The sequence below is a fragment of the Canis lupus genome, chromosome 35 (assembly GCF_003254725.2).
Source record: "Canis lupus dingo isolate Sandy chromosome 35, ASM325472v2, whole genome shotgun sequence".
NCBI classification, from domain to species: domain Eukaryota; kingdom Metazoa; phylum Chordata; class Mammalia; order Carnivora; family Canidae; genus Canis; species Canis lupus.
In genome coordinates this window covers 11,771,021-11,784,124 of record NC_064277.1, presented here as the reverse complement: position 1 = coordinate 11,784,124, position 13,104 = coordinate 11,771,021, and the positions used below count along the sequence as shown (strand labels likewise).

The following is a 13,104-nucleotide window of genomic DNA, read 5'->3' as shown; positions in this document are numbered from 1 at the left end:
ATTGGTTTTCATCTAGTGGGCCAGGAAGATGGAGAACACCATCAGGCAGGAATGTTGAGAAGAATGGAGGATCCTATGTGGTATTGAAAGCCTCAGAAGGAACATGTGTGTGTCTGATCCTTACATGGGATCTTCAGACTGTGCCTAGAGGGACTGGAAACCTCAGTGGGGAGGAGGGCCCAGAGAGGTGAAGCTAGCATATAAGATCACTCAGCACTGGCCAGCCTCAGACCCCTCAGCTTCAGTCCACCAGGAGGTATATATTTCAAAATTTAAAACTGCAATACTTGAAAACATGGATTTTCCTTCCTGCTTAAAAGTCAGCCACTTCATTGCCTACAAGTGTATTTCTAATAATTTGTATGTTTCCTTGGGAAAGGAAACTGAAGGTAAAGGGAAAGACTTCATAACAAGCTGCTACAATTTATTACTTCCTTATGGAGACGATGAGGGCAAGATTTTAAAATATACACAAACATTAAAGCAGAAACAATTCAAGTCCCTTACCTCTTATAAGAGTCTAGTCCAAAGGGATAATTCTATACCACAGTGACACTGGCTAATTAATTCCAGGGGAACCAGTGCTCCTTAATTTAATACATAAAGAGCAAGATCTAAATGTGTCATTCCACATTTATACGTAAACATACAACTGAATGTCACAAGGGAAAAACCAAACCACACTTCCCACCTGAACTTGTAAACTCCATCTACTGGGGAATGGGGGATGTTGAAGCTCAGAGGCACTCTCTTTAAAAAACAGTCTTTCCAGAAAGAGGCTTTTGCTTCATGGTATTTTTTACTGTTGCTGCTGAATAGGACCATCCACTTAATGAACTCATGCTCCTTTCAGCCATTACAGTCTAATTTCCCACTATGAAATAAAACAGCAGCATCAGGGAGAAAAAACAAAAACAAAAACAAAGCAAAGCAAAACCAAAAAGCTCAGCAATGAAAATTCCACAGTCACAGATTAAAAGCCCTATTATCTTTTCTTTCCTTGTTTCAAAAACATTTGAAAAAATAAGCTGGATTGAAAGACAGGTGTATATATGCCCAAGGAGGCAATGGATTTAAATGACTTTAGATGACATAAAAAAAAAAATTAAACTTTTTAAATCAAAGGAACACTTTATGTATCATTAACGTTTAAAAGAATAAAAATACTAGAAAAAAACATACTGAAGAAAGAATGGTTTTCAAATGTCACAACATCAAGAAATTGGTATAAACTGCCACAGCAGAGACTCTGATTACATCTAAGGACAAGTGAGTATAGTTGACACCTGGAACCACTGCTCCTAGGGCTAAAACTCTCTTGCATAGTCTGACCTGTCCCGCAGCCCCTGTCAGGTATGCACCCTGTCCCAGTTACATGCTTAGCATCTTGCTCCTTTCTCCTAACCTCAGGGGTTTTGCCCAAGCAATCCTTTTGGTCCAGAATGTTGCCTTCCCTTATCCTACCCTCCTTACCAATACTTTTTCTTTCAAATAAACCAATGTATAGATAAGTAAGTCCCATTCCCTTTCTTCTGGGACACCCTTAGTCATCCTTGGGCAACCAAGCAGGCATCCCTGCTCCTGCCCCAATCCCAGCCAAGTCCACGTTCATGCCACCACCACTGCCCAGGCAAAGAGCTTCTGAGCCTGAGGGCAGTGGCATGCACATCATCTATAGCTGCCCAAGTGCTAAATAAGCAAAGAACACATCGACAGGACAAGCAACTTTTCTTTCTGAAACTACTGAAAAAGATCTTCATCAATCTGGAGTGATCATTACTGATGGAAAACAGAACAGTCAGATAACTTGAATCATTTTCTCGTCTTCTGATCCTGTGACCAATAAATAACAAATGAACAAACTGACACCATCATCACTTCAACAATACCTGTGTCTACCTTCACCATAACATGTAAATGCTGTTTATGGGTAGAGGCATTAAATACTGTATGATAGCTACCGTCTAATTTTAGTGAAGGGATTTAATGGAAAATTAACATGCCAAATCCTAAAAATAATAATACTGAAAAATTTTCTGACAGATTATAGGTCCATTCCCCCCCACCCCAAGTCCTTCATTAAATCAACAACTATTTACTGTCTATCACTTGCCAGCAACATCCTAAGATGTCAGAGATAGGGCAGTGAATACAATAAAATCTCTGTCCTCTTGTTTTATTTTCTAGTTGAAAGAAACTGATATTAAAACACACACACACACACACACACACACACACACACACACCTGGTAGGGTAAGTGCAATAAGCACAAATAAAGTAGGAGAGAGAGGAGTGAGTTAGGTGCTCTCTATCCAGGGGGTCTCAGGAGGCCTTGCTGAGCTGGTGCCACTGGAGCAGAGGCTGAAAGACATGACAACATGTGCACAAGGCCCCAGGGTGGGACCCGCTGGGTGGTTTCATAAAGAGCAGGGGGATGTGTGTGGGTGTCATTGAGTGAGCAAGGACAGAAGAAATGGGAGACAAGCTTGGGAGAGACGGGGTGAGGAACGAGAGTGGGTCCGAGAGCTCCCTTCATGCAGCAGACTGGAGCTCTGAAGGAGATAGGAAACCACTAGAAGGTTTTAAGCAAAATCATGACTTTTGGTCTAGCAGCTGGAAGGATGGGAGAAGATGTTAGGGGAAGTGTGCTTCTTAGAGGTAAGGGGTCAATTGGAAGATTGGGGCAATCCAACTTGAGGAGCCCGTTAGACCCACCAGTGGGGGATGGTGAGCAGATGTATGGATGCACCAGTTTGGGGAGAGGACTAGCATAAGCAGCAGATAGGTGGTATTTACTGGCAGAAGGCTGAATGAGATTACCTAGTGAGTGGGCACAGACAGAAAGAGCCTAGCCACCACAGCCCTGGGGCGCTGCACTTACAGCCCAGCTTCCACTAGAAAATCAGATCCCCTCCAGACATGCGGGAAGCCTGCATCCTACTGCAGGCTTCTGGACTTTCTCCCCTAAAAATACAGTCAGCTGAGGCACTGTTAAGCAAGATCCCATCTCCAACTATCATTGATTTAATGGAGTGGAGCTTCTTTTCAAAGGATAATAAGATTCAACCTTAGGACAGTAATCAAGAAAACACAAAGACGGCAGTCTTTTATTCATCCAATCAGCCGCAATTTAAATTCTTATAGTATAAGGCACAGTTGAGGATGTGCAGAGACAGAAATTGTTCTAGAAAGCAATTTAAAATTATAAAGCAAAATTAATTTTCTAGGTATCTACATAGAAGGTGGTGCTGTTAATGCAAATTTAAAACACAAACCAACCAACCACACACTGTTCATGGATATATGAACGTACGTTAAATGAATTGAAAAGAAAACCCCTAACTGCAATTAGGGTTTGCCTCTGAGAGACTGACCAGCAAAGGTGACCTGATGTGTAAATGATCTGCTTGGCTGTGTTTTTTCAAAAATACACTGAATTTATGAAAAAGACTTGAGGCAAACACAAGAAAATATAATACTCAAGTCTAATGCGAATACATGACTGCATGTAATGACACTCTTTGTAATCTTTTTGCATTCCAAAAAATTTTTTTTGAATCAAAGTATTTTTTTAAAAACACAAAACAGAAGAATGAGATTAAGACCACGGGTATAAAGCGACAAAAGTTAATACTTTTATACCTATATTCCAAGCCCATAATAAAGCAAGAGTAGAATATGTTTGTTGGCAAAGTCACAAAGGATTATTAAGCACAGTACCTGGTAAAATCCATCTATATGCTATAATTTACTATTCAAGCCAAAATTGTGAAAAAAACGGAGTATGCTACCCATAATTACAGTAATTTAAAAAAAAATTAACCAAGAGTAAAACAAGTAAAACTACATAGTTTTATCAGAAGATCTCATCTGAATAGACAATTAGGTTATCAAGTTTGAGTTATAATCTAAAATCTGCTTCAAGTGAATGAGTGGAGAAATACAAAAATGAATGGAGAGACAAGTAATCCCATCAGTCAGCCAATCTAAACAATACATGACAATTAATGGAAAGCACACTTAATTTTCCTATGCAAATTTAGGATATAAACACAACCTTCCTTTAACTTTAGAGAATTCTACAGATATTTTCCTTAATTTTATGACATCTTCCTGAAGAAGTAAAACATGTAAATGAGAGTATATTGTAACAATACTTTTTACATTTAATATGTTTTTTGGACATTAGCATTTCACATTTTTACTTTGTTCCTTTTGTATCTGTGGGTGATAATAAACTTGCTGAAACTTATTCATTCTTCCTAGCTTTTTACTTCCGAATGACTCTATATAATAATACAGCAAATAATAAAGGCAAATAATAGAGCAAAAAATTTTTTTCTTGGCTTCATTATGGCAGTTAATGTACCGCATGATTACTAGCAGCAGAAAATAAACCAAACACACTGTTTGTATTAGAAGTAATTATAATTAATTCTATTAAATGTGTAAGTGTCTTTAAACAAAAACACAATACAGAATTCAATTTATGGCAATTTGAAAATCAGCTTTTAATGAATATGTTCCTAGGACAGAAAAGATATCTGTACATGAATGTGATAAGCAGTTTTATATCCTGATATTGGCATCTCCAATATGTATCAAAGCATCAAGGTATCTAAAACACTTAAAAAGCTCCTTATTGTCCTAAATTTATTATGATTATCTTTGTCTTCTATCAAGATGTGTCAGTTTATTCTCAAAAGAGAGTTAAAGGCAATTCTTTCTGTGTGCTTAAAATACTGAATCATATCAGCTGTACCACTTAAGATGTGAGTCACTTCCTTTGCATATTTAGAAATAAATTCAGGGTGATTCATTTAGTGTGTTACTGGTTGTCAGGTGGAATAAAGAGTTTGCCTTTTACCTATATTTTCAATGATGTCCTCACCATTTGCTCTTTGGAAATTCTCTAGGCATCAAACTAATGCATATCAACAAAAACACAGCAAGCAAATAAAGGCCTAATTTAGGGCAGGTTTCAAAAAAAGTAGGACAACTTTCTAAAGAAAACTTATCTCTTTGGTTGATAAATTCTTGCCTTAAAAATAAAGTCTTATGAAAGAATAATTCTACTTTCTAATTAGAACAGAGGAACAGGTTTATTTTCCCTCAAAATTGGTTAGAGATAAACACTTATATTTGTTGAGTTAACACTGTTACAAAAACAACCAGTTAACTTTTTCTAAATAACAAACATTTTGGGGAAGCAAACAAATGTTTTACTCCACAAACATTTCCAGAGCAGCTGCTCTGTGCCAGGCACCACACTAAGGGCTGTGGGTGAGGGGAATAGCACTCCTTCCATCAATTCTGCTCAGGACATGCTCAAGAGTCTCTGTGAAGAGGGGAGGTAAGCATTTGTAAATAATCCAAAAATAAGGCAGAAGGAGAGTCAGTGCTTTCAGGGAGCAAACTCTACTACAGAAGCTGAGAGAAGGAAAAATGGCTTCCCGCAGCATGGGAAGGGAAAATCAGAGAAGGCTTCATGGCGGCAGTGGATTTGAGCTCGACCTTGAAGGGAAGGAAGATTTTGTCCAGTGTACACTGGGAGCCACGTTTGCATGGGGTTTGAGGGCGGGGGATTTTTAAGGGAGGGTTGGAAACACAGACAGCCAGATCAATGTCACGTAAGCAGGAAATTTAAGCATTAGGGCAAGTGAAACAAAGAAATGAGAAACAAGGGTGAAGAAGTAGGTGGACACCAGATTACAATGGACTTGGAGGATGTGAGGTCAAGAGGCTCGTCACTTATTTGGTAGGCAAATGGAAACCAATGAAAGACTTGCAGCAGAGAAGTAGTATGACCAGACATGTGCTTCAGGGGATGGATGGGTAGGGAGGAAGACAAATTAAAGATGGGAAAACTGATTAGGAGTCTATTGCATCAGGTAAAGAAGCAGTAATGACAATAAGAACTAGGAAGTATCAGTGGGACGAAAGAAGCATATGGATGCAAAAAAATAGCACATTGTACACAGCATTTATGAAAAATATGGAATAAAGCCTTACCTGATTCTTCTGTATCTTGTTCATCTATTAAACCTACTGAGACGCCTAAATCCACACATTTCTTGCTATGTGTCTTGGACTTCATGTGTTTTGTCAGATTTCCTTAAGGGAAAAGAATGTTTACTAAGCTTACATAGTATTATTTTGCTATTGCATTTGTCAATACTGGCAAATTCCAGTTCTATTTCAAATGAAAGCACAGACGGTGGTTATTACACAATTACAAGACTAAAATTTGGACCAAGAAAATATTGGTTATCTATATGTTGTAATAACCTTGCTGTTTATTACTAATAACTTCTCTTTTTCAAATCTACCTCCTCTACTTGGGTAAAGTCTGTTTTTGCCTTTGGTTCCTATTCTGTAGTCCACATTTATTTCTGAGAACATTTTATGCCTATTTAGTTTAAAGTTCCTTTGGGACTACACTAAGATCTGTGGTTCCTGGAATCCGAATTCTCTCTCACTGTGTCTGCTGGAACTCCCCCATGGTACTTTGTTTCCTTGCATGCTCTGTAGTTTCTATTGTAAGCTTATCTTCAGCAAGATTGTCCTCCACAGAGTCTTAAGGACCCTGGGTTGCAGAAATATCTATATGGGTCAGTTTTCCAATTACTTTTACTTGTGACTTCAGGTTTCAGACCACTAATTCTAGACCAGTTATTTTATCTTAATTAATTAACTACTTAATTTATTTATTGGCATAACAGATTTATCAGCATTTTGCTTTTTAGCAGGTGCCTTTTCCCTACATGGTCCACAAAGTCACTGGGCAGAAGGGCCAGACTTATTTCAGAAGCCTTGGACTCCATTCCAGGATTGAATGGATTAAAACCTCAGGGCTGAGGGGCATATATCTGGCTTCGACTTTTCCATGAATTCATTTTTTTTCATTTTAAATTCTATTTATTTATTCATTTAATCATTGTTCTTTTTTAAGTGTCTGTTTGCTATTATGCTGGCATGGAGTTTCCTTTTTATTTCTTTACCTGGGAATTTGTCTTGTTAAATTTCAAGCTTGATTAGCTATTAAAAACTCATTTGGAATATGAGAAAGAATTTCCTACACTAATTTTACTTCCCCGTATTGACCATAAGCCTCACGATAGTAACTCTAAAGATGTGTTTCCTTTGGTAGCTAATGTATCTAAGTATTGTCAGGTTAACTGGGAACCACCGGGTACAACTGTCCCAAGTAATCATGAACTCGGGGAGAGCTCAGATTCTTCTAAGGATAACCAGTAGCTTGAGTGGATAATGCCACACACACACACACAAAATTGCCGACAAGGGAAAATCATCTCTTTTGAGAAAAGAAACAAAATCTAAAGACTTAGCTTGGTGAGCAGTGGCAAAGTAGTATCTGAAAATAAGCCTTTAAAGGAGCTAAATATGTCTGAATTGTTGGTCTCAACTTTGGGCCTGCAGTAACTAAAGGACCTGCACCACTGCTGTATTCGTCAAACCTCAGTACCACTACAAATGCCCTAAGTCCATGGCACTGGTCACACTTGTTCAAGCCAATTCTTGCAGTGGACAGTATGCACAGCAGCCCGGAGCTTAGTGCTTCAGGGGCTCAAGTGTGAGAAGGTGGGTGCATGGTCCAGATAATATCTAACACCCATTAAACCCTGACTTCTGTAATTGTAGAGGTGACACCTGACTTAAATGGCTTGGCCATGTCTGAGAGTTACTTTTAATACACTAAAAAAAAAAAAAAAAGAAAAAAAGAAGCAAAATGGCAAAATGTTAATGATTAGTAAAAGGTGGCTGGTATACTGGATGGAGTTCATTTTACAGATCTCTATGGTATGCTTCAAAATTTTCACATTAAAAAGTCATAAAAAATGGCTTGGCCATCTCAATATGGCTAAAATTTCCACGTGTAAGTCAAAGCACTTTCTAATATAATAACAATATTACAGACCCAACTATGAGTTCTACTAATAGTCTCTTTCAAAGTGTTTTTGTTCCCTATAAGGACAGCTAGAGAATGTTATTTGTTTCTTATAGAAGTTAATGGATAATTGTAACCAGGTAAATTTGGGAATATAAGCTTTTAATACGCACATTTTCTCACAATTTGAACTATTACTTATTATTAACCTACTTCTTAAATAAGATAAAACAATCTGCATTTTAACATGCAAAATATACATATTAAGATGCAAATATCCCCTTGAAATGCTATGAACTTTGTGCGTTAACTTACTAAGTAAATTTTTTAAAGATTTAATAAACATTCATCTAAATCCTCTGGAAAGCACATGAGGTTGTTTCTGGGTTCGGATGGCTACAATATGGAGTCTAGCCTTTGGTGATAGAAATGGTAGTAAATTCTGCCGAGATGCAAGCTCACTGTGTATTTTCTGCTGACTGACCTTTAAAGCAGAACAGTGAAGACAAATCAATTAAAATCCTTTTGAAAATGTACTCATAAAATAAACTGAGAACAAATGAAGTAGAGATTTATAAGCATTACCATCAGAAGCATCACTTTCTAGCACTGCAGATCATTCATTTGGCAGCATTTTGCTCTCTCTGCATACTCCTATTTCTATAACATTGTCTTTATATCACTACTTCTCCTACTATCCAGGCACATCCAATGAGAAGTAGAGGTGCACTGCCTAGGACAACAAATCAAGTAGGGCAACATCTACAGCCTAATCCAAAATGAAGTTTCTTATTAGTTAGCTACTTTAAGAAGATACTATGGAATCTGTTTCACAGATGTTCATAGAAGGCAGACTTCTACAAGGAAGCTGACCCGTAAAATAAAGAACTATCATGCTGAGAAGAGGAAATTACTGAATTTCTAGCATTTTCTTCACCAGTCTCCCTAGCGAGGGTTGCTTTCTTCAAATGAGTATTTGTCACATAATTCCAGTGAATTACCTGACAAGACATTTAATGTAAATTCAGATAAGCAGCACGTTTGAGAAGTGGAAGATGTGAATACTGTGAAGGCTGCTCGCTCACTCTTCATGGGACGTTATGCTCCATCATGTCTTTTAAGAAATACCGGTCTAAAACTTGATTCAGTGCCATTTTGAGTTATTTCTCTAAGATTACTATTTGGTGATTCAGAGTAGTTAGTTTTCTTTGCCAAGAAGTCTCTGTAGTTTCATTTGGTTTTCCACGCGTAAGTGTTCCTCCCTTTCTTCTCCTTATTTTATGAATTTTGACTATCCTGATTCCTTTCCCTCCTTCTATTCAAAAATACCCATTTCAAAAAAAAAAAATACCCATTTCACAGTCTACCTCGATCCTCTTTTATTTAGCAACATCGCTTTGTATTTGGTAGCCTTTTATTAGTAACACTGGCTTCTTTCTGGCCTCCTGGTCTCATATTGGAAAGTGCCCAATGTTTCTTAATCACAGGATCAAAACCAGTGAAAGAGCAATATATTGGGTTAAGAGGTCAAAGCACTTTTTTTGACCAGGAAGAGCATCCTGAAACCCACTCTCCATTTCCAGAAGGAGAATCCACATCACAATCAGAGGACCACCAACGGTGAACCTCCCAATTACTCATGAGGTCTTGAAACTATTCAGAAACATTCAAAGTGAGCTGAAGAAGTCCTGTTGCTGTTATTTCTATCACTCTGGTATTATTGGCATTTGAGAAGAGTGAATTTGAAGCTGCTTAATTGCTACCCATCATAACTTGTTTAAATGCCAATGAATACTAAGCAAAAAATGAAATCAATTTTGCTGAAGAGTTGACCAATCTTTAAAACAAAAACCCTGAAGGCCAACATAATCAGGAAAAAAGTGAATATTCACTCAAAACAGATAAAAATAAAGCTTCTGTAAAAAAATTATCAATTAAGTATTTTTTACAGGTATTGCATCTTCAAACAGGTAATTTTATGATTACATTGTTTTGTTTTAGAGAGATTCTCAGTTTTTAAAGGGTGGTATAGGAAATTAAAGTCTCAAGTAACTTATTTTTATATAATGATTCATAAGCAAGGAGCCTAATGGAGAAAGTGAGCATTATTTTATAAGTAGTGTACTCATTATTAGTACTAGGGAATCTGGAGAGGGTAAAATTACCTAAACTATAATAAAGACTTACAATTTAAATAAAAACATATGAAGAATACAGAAAAAGAGTACTAAATATAATTTTAATGACTAGTTCTGAGTTGTATACACATTAAATAGTGCAACAGAAATTTTTGAAGCTGAAAGTCAATAGAATTTGGGTAAAAAACAACAAACATCTTGGAAAAAAGAGAAATAGCTATTCATGCCTAAAATTAGATAATAAAATATGAACACAATCATTATAAGTTTACTATAGTTATTATTTAAACTTTTTCTTCAATCTTTTAGCATAGAAATGAGTTTACTTGTAATCATGAAAATTTCTTTCTCCTCTTCTGCCCCAAAGTATTTTTGAAATGTATTAGTCATCAGGTTATACAACTCTAATTTAGGGAGTAAAATGAAAAAGGGCAGTTGCTCCTTTTAAAATGTTGTATTTATTATATATATTGTAAAAGCGTATAATTAATTTTTTTTTCCTTGAGAAGTCTAGAGACAGATAAAGAAATAAGACTACCATGTTGACAAGATGTATTTATATTAGTCACTTTAAGCTACCGCATCCTGGGTCAAAGAGTATGTAAAGTTGGATCTTAGCTCTACTAACTCAACGCATATAAAAAGGACCATGAAGCAATGTCATCTCATACCTTTCGTCTTAAAGGAGAAGTTACAGTAAGTGCAGTGGTAGGGGCGGACATCTGTGTGGGTCCGTATGTGTTTCTTTAACATACTAGGTTTCTTACAACGTATTCCACATTCTTCACAAATGTACTTTCCTCTTCCCCTGCCTCGGACATATACATACTCTTCATTTGATTTATATCTAATTTAAAGAAAAAAAATGATTAGGGAGATTGGATGCTGTGTCTTTGAGAAAATATTGATGATTAGAATTCAACTTACAAAATACAGCAAGTCACAATCTTTATACTCAATACAAATTTTATGCACATGTAAGTAACAGAATATTCCAGCTTTTTGCATCAACACTTAAAATGCAATAGCTAATTCTAATCAAACAATCTTGATACTAGGTTTAATTTTAGCAGAGTACTCTACTCCCTTTTTCTAAGCCACTCTTTCAAAGGTTGTCTTATTATTAAATTCAGTTACAACTGTAAATATTGAAATATTTCTTGGCTTCGCCAGAACTACAGTCAGCTTTTACCATGTATTCTTCTCATTACCAGATATACAAAGGCATCAGATAGGCAGTAAATTTATCGGACAGCAGATTGCCCAGGGCACTCCTTATTGTAAATCCACGTGAAACCCAGAGTTTACCCTGAAAGCAGTTCTTAACCGCTTCCTAGGACCTACAATGTTTCCTAAATATTCTCTTGATCAGAATGGAATTATTTAACACGATAATCTAACATATATTTTGCCACGAAGATTCTGTTAATAAGCTGAGAAACCTTGTAACATTTATATAAAATTGGCACTGGTAAGTCTTCAGTCACATGAAAGCAAATGTACATTTAAAAAGTGCGTTTAAATGTACATTTAAAAAGTAAAATTTGTACTTGCCCTCCATCAAATATTTTAATTCTTCTTGGTTCACTTTTGATTAAGGAATTTTCTTTATCTTGCTCACTGTTAATTTCAGAGGCATCTTTATTGCTGAATTCAACTACTGTGGACTTTTGATTACCTAATGCTCTCTGAAAGGGAAAAAAAAAAAGAGAAACTAATTTAATAAAACTGGAAACACAAACATGCCAATGTTTCACTTGGAAATCAGAACATGGCAGAGAACTGTACATGTAGGTAACTTAAATGGAATGCATTTCGAGGAATTCAACATGTTTACAGGTCATTGGCTCTCTCCCCCTCCCTTAGCTTTCAGCTCTGCCTGCACCACAGCAAACCAGGAAATTGTGCGTTGTTTGAGAATCCCACCGCAATCCGCTCACCAACCACTCACACTACAATTTAATTATTAAAGAGCTTTATTCTTTATTCTGCGGGAGACAGGAAAGAGCAGGCTCCCCTGGATGGTATAACTATGTCTTAGACTCCCGAGACACCTGACTACATCCCCTTCAACTTGAACGCACTATAACCGTGCACCTGTCAAGCAGAAGCCTCATTCCCAACAGTCTCCTTGTCTCCTATTGTTTTAAACCAGAATGATGCTCCCCTCTATCTTCTCAAAAGTTCCTGAATGCTGATAACTGTGCGACGCTGGTCAGAAGTCAGGCTGTGGCCTGGTAATAATTCTCTAGGAAACTAGGTAGCAAACATCAAAGTGATAAACAACATGTGCATTTCCTATGAAGACTTCATAGTGACAGCGCCTTAGGATGTCACACATGTTTCCTCTCCTTGGTCACTGCCATTCTTCTATCTCTGGTGAGGCAGGCAGCATAGGAGGTTACGGCCAGTGAGGACAGGCACTCTCGGGGTGAAGTCACTTGTCTGAGGTCAAGCTTAACAGCCAAGGCTCAAACCCCCGTCCTCTAGCCAAAGTCAACGTGAGGCCCGACTTTTCTGATCAAGGGACCATTTTTGCAAACCTTTAAATACCACAGCCCCTAGCAGAGGGCTCTGTATTGACGTGACTTCACTACCAGCAAGTGACATGAGAGCGGTGCACCATGGATGGAGAGCCCGTGCAGCCGCAGGGGTACCCTGGGTAGCCCCTGTCCTTTTGAGGCCAGGAGTATAGCAAAGCTGCTGGCCCAGTGTCTCAGAAAACTAGTGTGAGGAGCTAATGACACTGACCCTGACAAGCAAAAATGGTTTGATCTCCTCTTCTCCTGGCAAACAAATCGGGTTCCCCGCAATCTGCAATGTATACACATCCCTTCCCTTGACTCTATACTGTTAACACTAACCCTACTTTTTAGCTTCTTTTCAATACCTAATTCCCACTTAATCTTTCGTTCACTTTCTTACTGTCAAATCTGGCTTCTACTCACAGTCACCAATGAGCTAAACATCCCAAGATCCTTATATCCCTTCCTTAGTCTTTATATGCTTGACCACCTGTGCAGTCTGTTGTTGATACCTTGCTTCTCTTGGAAATC

At 37.5% G+C, this 13,104-nt stretch overlaps 1 protein-coding gene across 5 annotated transcripts in view; it reads right to left on the bottom strand.

Annotated features, from left to right (window-relative positions):
- HIVEP1 (HIVEP zinc finger 1) overlaps positions 1 to 13,104 on the bottom strand; it is a 149,122-nt gene that overhangs the window by 18,359 nt on the left and 117,659 nt on the right. For all 5 annotated transcript variants that reach the window (XM_025444347.3, XM_035710453.2, XM_035710454.2 and 2 more), the window contains exons 5-7: positions 11,603 to 11,736; positions 10,720 to 10,895; positions 6,014 to 6,115 (exon numbers count right to left, since the gene is read on the bottom strand). In XM_025444347.3, coding sequence (XP_025300132.2) covers positions 6,014 to 6,115; positions 10,720 to 10,895; positions 11,603 to 11,736 — 412 coding nt within the window. The remainder of the gene's footprint in view (positions 1 to 6,013; positions 6,116 to 10,719; positions 10,896 to 11,602; positions 11,737 to 13,104) is intronic.